General features: G+C 56.7%; 1 protein-coding gene across 1 annotated transcript; it reads left to right on the top strand.

The window, feature by feature from the left end:
- Positions 1-3,696: 3,696 nt before the first annotated feature.
- Tlx2 (T cell leukemia homeobox 2) lies at positions 3,697-5,576 on the top strand. Its single transcript, XM_021165766.1, has 3 exons — positions 3,697-4,242; positions 4,631-4,868; positions 4,948-5,576. The coding sequence occupies exons 1-3, from the start codon at positions 3,843-3,845 to the stop codon at positions 5,162-5,164; spliced, it is 855 nt and encodes a 284-aa protein (XP_021021425.1). The 5' UTR covers positions 3,697-3,842; the 3' UTR covers positions 5,165-5,576.
- Positions 5,577-6,801: the final 1,225 nt, after the last annotated feature.

Raw genomic sequence — 6,801 nt, 5'->3', positions numbered from 1 at the left:
TTGTATTTGTATTTTAAACTTTAAAGGAAAGCAGCCAGGGACCTGAGTAGTAGGCCTAAGGGGATGAATGAGAAGTAAGCATTTCTTTCCTTCAGCCTGTTGGACTTAGAATGGCTTCAAGAGAGCCGGGTGGAGCTGGCCAGAAGGCTAGATCAGAAGTGCAACTGGAGGGACGAGAGTCAAATGTCAGGTGCCACTGCTGTCTGGGGTGGGTGTGAGAATCAGGGCTACTGGAATGGATGAAACCTGAAGGGGTGCAGAAAAGCTACAGCCAGAGCTCTGAAGTGTGCTCCAACTCTCCAGGAGGAGAGAGCAAGGCCAGTGGAGGAAGGCTAGAAACAGTAACAATGTAAGCCCTGCTACAGAACGCAAGATATGAAAAGCAGGGCTGGGGATGTAGCTCAGTGGGAGGCACTTGCCTAGCAAGCTTGAGACAGTCAATGCCCCGGGCCCAAAAGAAAAGGAAAAAGAGAAACAAATAGAAGCTAAAAGAAAGGGCACCTTAAGAGCAGGAGAGATGATCCAGCAGGTGGAGATGCTTGTTACCAAGCTTGATGACCTGAATTCCATCTCTGGGACCCACGTGGTTGAAGGAGATATCCACATTCATACTGTGGCACACACACACACACACACACACACACACACACACATGTGCACACACTAAACTAAAAATAAATGCAATTTTAACATTTAAGAAAGGAAGGAAAGAAAATTCAAGAAATAATGGGTTGCTGTGTGTGGTTGTACACTCAACAGGGAGAGGCAGGTGGATCCCTGAGAGTTCAAGGCCAGCTTGGCCTACAGAATGAGTTCCAGACCAGCCAGGACTACATAGAGAGACACCCTCACCTCTACCCCAACCCTCAAAAAAAAAAAAAAAAAAAGGCCAGTGGTGGTGTCGAAAAACCACCCTCCACTGGGTTAACACCAGAACAGCTGCAGGGGAGGAAATGGAGACAGCAGCCATGGATAGAGCAAAGGAAAGGAGCAATTAAACTTAAGAAGTCAGGCAAATCAGGGTAGGAAGGACTAAGCTGATGTCAGGGATGGTGACATAAGAGTTGGAGCCATCTTGAAGAACAACATTGGGGAGATGGGGAAGGATGGAGATGAGGTGGAGCACTCGGCTTCTTTCCCCGGAAGCTGCGGCCTCAAAGGCTCAAGGACTCCAGGACTCTGGGGTGACTGTACTTGGCAGTGCAGGTCTGGAAGCCCAGGGTCCAGGAGGACAGAAGAGGTAGGAGGGTGGAGAATTTAAAACCAGCTTAGATTATATAGCAAGACACAACCCCAAACATTAAAAAGGAGGTAGGGGAGAAAGAAGGGAAAAGAAAACACTTCTCGGTGTGAGTCACAACACATATGATAGCCAGGAGGACGCACTTACCCAGAAGCCCCATCTTCAACCCGAACTAGCAGGAACCATTCAAGTAGAGATGGGTGCAGGAAGAGAGACTCCTGGTTGGGACTGTGGCTGACAAAATAGCTTATCCTCCGTCCTTACAGCCAGGTACTAGACAGTTTTCTCATTAACTCCCAGATTTGTAAGCACAGCCGCCCTTTGTGGCCATTCTTCTCAAAGGGTCATTAATGGGGGGAGGGGGGTGGGGCGGTGCCACCTGCGCAGACTTCAAAAGTGACATTCATCCAGATCTTCACCAACTGCCTGTTTCTCATTCACTGATTCATTCTTTGAACAGTTCAAAAGGATTTATTGAGATTGGTGAGAGACACTGTCTCTTTCCCCGGGATGCTCACCCTCCTAGCCCACCTGCAAGCCTAGGCTCCCATCCAATGCTTCACTTTGGCTTGATTTAGGCTTCAAGTTCCGTGTAGCCTCCCCCCTCCCCCTGCAGCTCAGAACAGGGAGGGGAAATGAAAGTGTTCTCTAGGGGGTATAGAAAGCACTTTTGCCAAATTGTCCCCTCTCCCTCCCGCCCTGTGACCAGAAAGGTGGAAGGAATATCTGAGAAGGATACTGTGGCCAAAATGGGAGAGGGGCTCCTGTACAGTATTAATGTGCTCCTGAGCCCCTAACCACTATCTGCACCTCCACTCCCACCCCGCAGGCTTCTGAGAACACTGCGGGGGTGGGGCTACTTTTATCTACTTTTATGTTCCTGTCCAGATGCCCAAATATCCTGGTTCCCAGGAGAGAAAAGACCCCTTCACCCTGCCCCAGGCGCCAGGCTGCCAGCCCATCTGCTGGGAGAAAGGAGGGGCGCCTTTCCCTGGGGGATCCTGGAGAAACAACTAGAACAGTAGTCCCAACGAGTTTATACTTGCTAGGCACTTCGCTTCACACGGGAAAGCCGTAGGGTAGAGCTGAACCCTGAAGTGGGTAGGGGTGAGGGTCCAGGCCTGTCATAGCGGGGCGGGGTCTTCTGGCCAGGACGTGTCCAAGCCAGGCTGAGCAGCGCCTCCGTGCCCACCCTCTGCCCCCCTCCCTGGGCCCAGTCTCACCGGCTCGGAGGCGCCAGGGCCCCCCCCAGGGCCGGGGCGGGCTGGGGAAGGTAATGTAATTCCGGCCTAGCTAACCCGATTAAGGCGGCCTGCACCGGGCAGGGTGGCGGCAGGGGCGTGTCTTCGGCTTTGGGGCCCGCCCGGCAGGGGTCCCATCCCGGGGAGGGACGTGGAGGTCACAAACTCCCCGCTCCTGGGTCCGCGCCCAGAGGTCACAAGGTCACCAAGACGCTTCAGCCTTCTCCCACTTTCCTTGGCTGGCATGCTCCAGGCGCATTTTCTGATGCTTGGGTGGGGTAAAGTGTCTGTAGGGTGCGGCGCCCGGAGCCTCCCAAGGCCTCAGCGAGTCCCCAGTGTAGCCCTTTCGCCTTAGAGAAGGGAGGATAGTGTGTGAGGATAGCTTTCCAAGATGCGAATTAGAAAAGTGGAATCCCGCGGTGGAGGCCCGGGTTGGTCCGTTTGAGACACGGGTCCGATTTACAGCAATTTCAGAAAATCGAGATTCTAATAAACAGGGTACTAATTCCTGGTCGGCCAAGACCAGTAAGGTGGGGAGTGGCACAGAAAAAAGCCAGGAGGTGTACCACGACTCCAAGCTCAGATGTTCGTTTCCTGCCCGAGCCCACCGTACGCGCCCTGCTACCGTCTGCTTCCTACACCTGGCCTCTTCCTGGGACTCCAGATCGCGAATCGCCGTTCCCCAACCGCTTCTTGCAGAGCCAGGTAGCCACAACGAGATTTGGTCTCAGAGGGCATTTGGGTGGGGGCCACAACGAATCGAGGAGCTGGCCAGCGGCACCCATCGGGAGGCGAAGAGTGGGGTCTGGGGAGAGAAGCCCTTGCCGAGGAACCCGGGAGCCAGTCCGAAGGCGGAGGCCGGCGAGGATGCGGGCGCGCGAGCATCCCGGCTGAGTCAGCGGCCCCTCCCGCGCACCGCGCCTTCCTGATACCCGCGCCCTCCTCTGCCTGCACCAGGCACATCCAGCCATCCCTTTCCCTTTAACAGCAGGGCCCCGCCCCTGCCCTCCCTCAGCTCCCTCTGCCCACCCGAGTCACTGCCCCTGCCTGAGCTGGCCACCCTTCTCCACACCGGACTCGGGCAGCGGCCTGGGCAACTTAGCGTCCACCTGCGCTACTGCGACCCCCGCCCGCCGCGCTCCTTCGGGATGCGAGTCCCAGAGCGGACTCCCGGGAGGGGCGGGCACACGCGCGGCTGCGCCCTGTGCACAGGGATGTTGCTGTCCCGGGGGCCCCGGCGCATGGCCGTGGCCAGCCCTGCGGGCCCCTGAAGCCGCTGCCCGGAGCGCGCCACCGCCGGGCTCCCGCAGCCGTCAGAAACACCTTTTCCAGTCATCCAACCTCTCAGGCTTGGACCCATGGAGCCCGCGGTGTTGGCTGCGCACCACCTTCCGCACCACGAACCCATCAGCTTCGGCATCGATCAGATCCTGAGCGGCCCCGAACCCCCGGGGGGCGGTCTGGGTCCCGGTCAGTCGGGCCAGAGCCACGGAGAAAGTGCGGCGTTTTCCAGTGGATTCCACGGAGCCTCGGGCTATGCTCCAGCCGGCTCGCTGGCCTCCTTGCCTAGAGGCTCGGGAGTGGGCCCCGGCGGCGTGATCCGGGTCCCCGCGCACCGCCCGCTGCCCGTGCCGCCACCCTCGGGTGCGGCCCCCGCCGTGCCTGGACCCTCTGGTTTGGGTGGCGCCGGGGGCCTAGCGGGACTCACCTTCCCCTGGATGGACAGCGGCCGCCGCTTTGCAAAGGACAGGCTCACGGGTGAGATTGCCCTACCCCTCGGTGTCCTTCCCCCGCGACCCCATTTCTTTGCTTCTCCATTTTCTGCTCCAACCCCATTGCCGGGTTATCTCTCCCCTCTGCTCATCTGCGTGGACCCTCCCCGACCCCACAGTTCTCGGTCCCACAGCAGAGAGGCAGTAAGGAGAGAGCTGCTGTCGTCGGGTCCATGCACCCCTGCCTCTGCAGTCCCACCGTGCCTACGGCGAGGAGGGGCAGGGTGAAGTTTGGGAAGACCCCGAGTCTTCCTAAGCCCCTTCTTGATGAGGCTTCTGTGGTTGGGGGAGGAACTCCGATAAGGACTAGGGACTCTCTTCTCAGTCTCACCTCAGACCACCCCCAAACATTGCCCTGCTCTTCCGTCCCGTAGCTGCGCTCTCGCCCTTCTCTGGGACACGTCGCATAGGCCATCCCTACCAAAACCGGACCCCCCCGAAGCGCAAGAAGCCGCGCACCTCCTTTTCCCGCTCGCAGGTGCTGGAGCTGGAGCGCCGCTTCTTGCGCCAGAAGTACCTGGCCTCGGCAGAGAGGGCGGCGCTGGCCAAGGCCCTGCGCATGACGGACGCGCAGGTCAAGACCTGGTTCCAGAACCGACGCACCAAGTGGCGGTGAGGCGCGGGGCGCGGGCGGGCCGAGTGGCGGGGAAGGACCGGGACGCCCGCTGACCCCGGCTCTCCGCTCGCCCAGGCGCCAGACCGCGGAGGAGCGCGAGGCCGAGCGGCACCGCGCTGGTCGCCTGCTGCTGCACCTGCAGCAAGACGCGCTGCCCCGGCCGCTGCGGCCACCGCTGCCACCGGACCCGCTTTGCCTGCACAACTCGTCGCTCTTCGCGCTGCAGAATCTGCAGCCCTGGGCGGAAGACAACAAGGTGGCTTCGGTGTCCGGGCTCGCCTCGGTGGTGTGACCGACGAGCGCCAACGTGGCCGGGTGCCGTGCCGCCAGCGAAGAGTGAAGAGCAGAAGACCTGCGGCTGTCCTCTGAGGCTCCTTGGTCACCAGTGGCCCCTGGCCCACACTCTGACTCCGCCATTCAAGGTTTTGTTTTGTTAAAAAAAAAAAAAAAACCCGCTGAGACGTGGTTTGCAAGAGCAACCTGCAGGATTGTGGATGAAGCAGGGACCCTGTAAGGCTGCGACTTTGCCCTGAGTGGGCTCAGAGCTCAGGTCCTGCTGGGAAGGGGCCACAGAGCTGGTGTGAAGGCAGATATCAAGGACAGCGGGGGAAGGGTAATGGAAGAGGCGCTGGCAGTAGAGAATGTGGCCTACTGTGACAGGGACCTCGTCCCTCATCTGTAAAACAATCACTAAGGATTCCTTCTAGACTCAGTCTCCAGTTGTCTCCTGCCCAATCTGCGGACCACTCTCCATCTTGAGTTAACTTATGCTATAGGTAAGATAGATACTTATATACCCAGAAGATACACTCTAGAAAGAGAACCTGACTCCCGTGCCATGCAGGGTCAGAGAGCCAAGATGGGGAGCGGGTGGAGAATTCATGGGCCCAGTGTTAGAGTGGGCAAGAGACATGCTTTGAGACTGGCAAACCTAAGAAGAACCAAAGATGGTCTTAAGACTGGAGATGTGTAGGCCAGGAAGGGGAAACTGGGGGCAAGATTAACAGTAGGCAAAACTAATTAGATTTAGAGAGAGATTAGATCTAGATTTAGAGAGAGAAAAAAATGCTGATGCCTGCCTTTGGGGGATCTCCATGACATCACAGGGGTGGAGACAGATAAAATTTTGGGGGCTAAGATCTCCTGGCAAGGGCGGGCAGGCACAGGGAACTCTGGGGAGTTACATGGATTGAGCCTTTCTTTCCACAGTATTCTACAAACACATTTATGATGTGCAAGATGGTGGTGGATTCAGAAATTAGACTAGACTAAGGGCAGAAGGGAAGGAATTAGGGAGAAGTGAAGGATGGTGGCTTTAAGTTGGACTGTTGTTAGGAGATGGCACTTGCAGTAATCCTGACAATCTGAGTTTTAGCCCTAGGGGCAAGTTTGTGGAAGAAAACTGTTTTCTACGAACTGTCCTCTGACCACTGCACATGTTTTGTGGGTGTACACGCACACACACACACACACAGACTATAATGAAAAATTAGAGAGACCGCAGACTGTAGGTGAGTCAGAGGGCGCAGGCTTTTGGTTAAGTGGAGGATGGTTACAAAGCTCTCTGGCTTAACAGGAAGATTTTGCCTCACTCCACTGTCCCCCTCTTGTTTCTGGCAGAGGCTAGAACACTGTGACAGGGACAAAGACCTGTGGTAGCCAGGTCACGGATGCTCTGTGCTAGGGACAGATATAGCGGGCAGCACAGAGGCTTGGTTGGAGGCAGGCAGGAGGCTGCACCTGCAGAAGTCAGCCTTTCCTTTTGTGCCACCTCTGATTCATGGATGTTGTATATGGCACTGCAGAACTAAAAATCAAACTTGGCATCATAGAAAAATCATTTTTTTTTAAAAAGATTTATTTAGATGGGCATGGTGGAGCATGCCTTTAATCCCAGCACTTGGGAGGCAGAGGCAGGTGAATTTCTGA

The sequence above is a fragment of the Mus caroli genome, chromosome 6 (genome assembly GCF_900094665.2).
Source record: "Mus caroli chromosome 6, CAROLI_EIJ_v1.1, whole genome shotgun sequence".
Taxonomy (NCBI): domain Eukaryota; kingdom Metazoa; phylum Chordata; class Mammalia; order Rodentia; family Muridae; genus Mus; species Mus caroli.
This window is presented reverse-complemented; position numbering and strand designations above follow the sequence as displayed.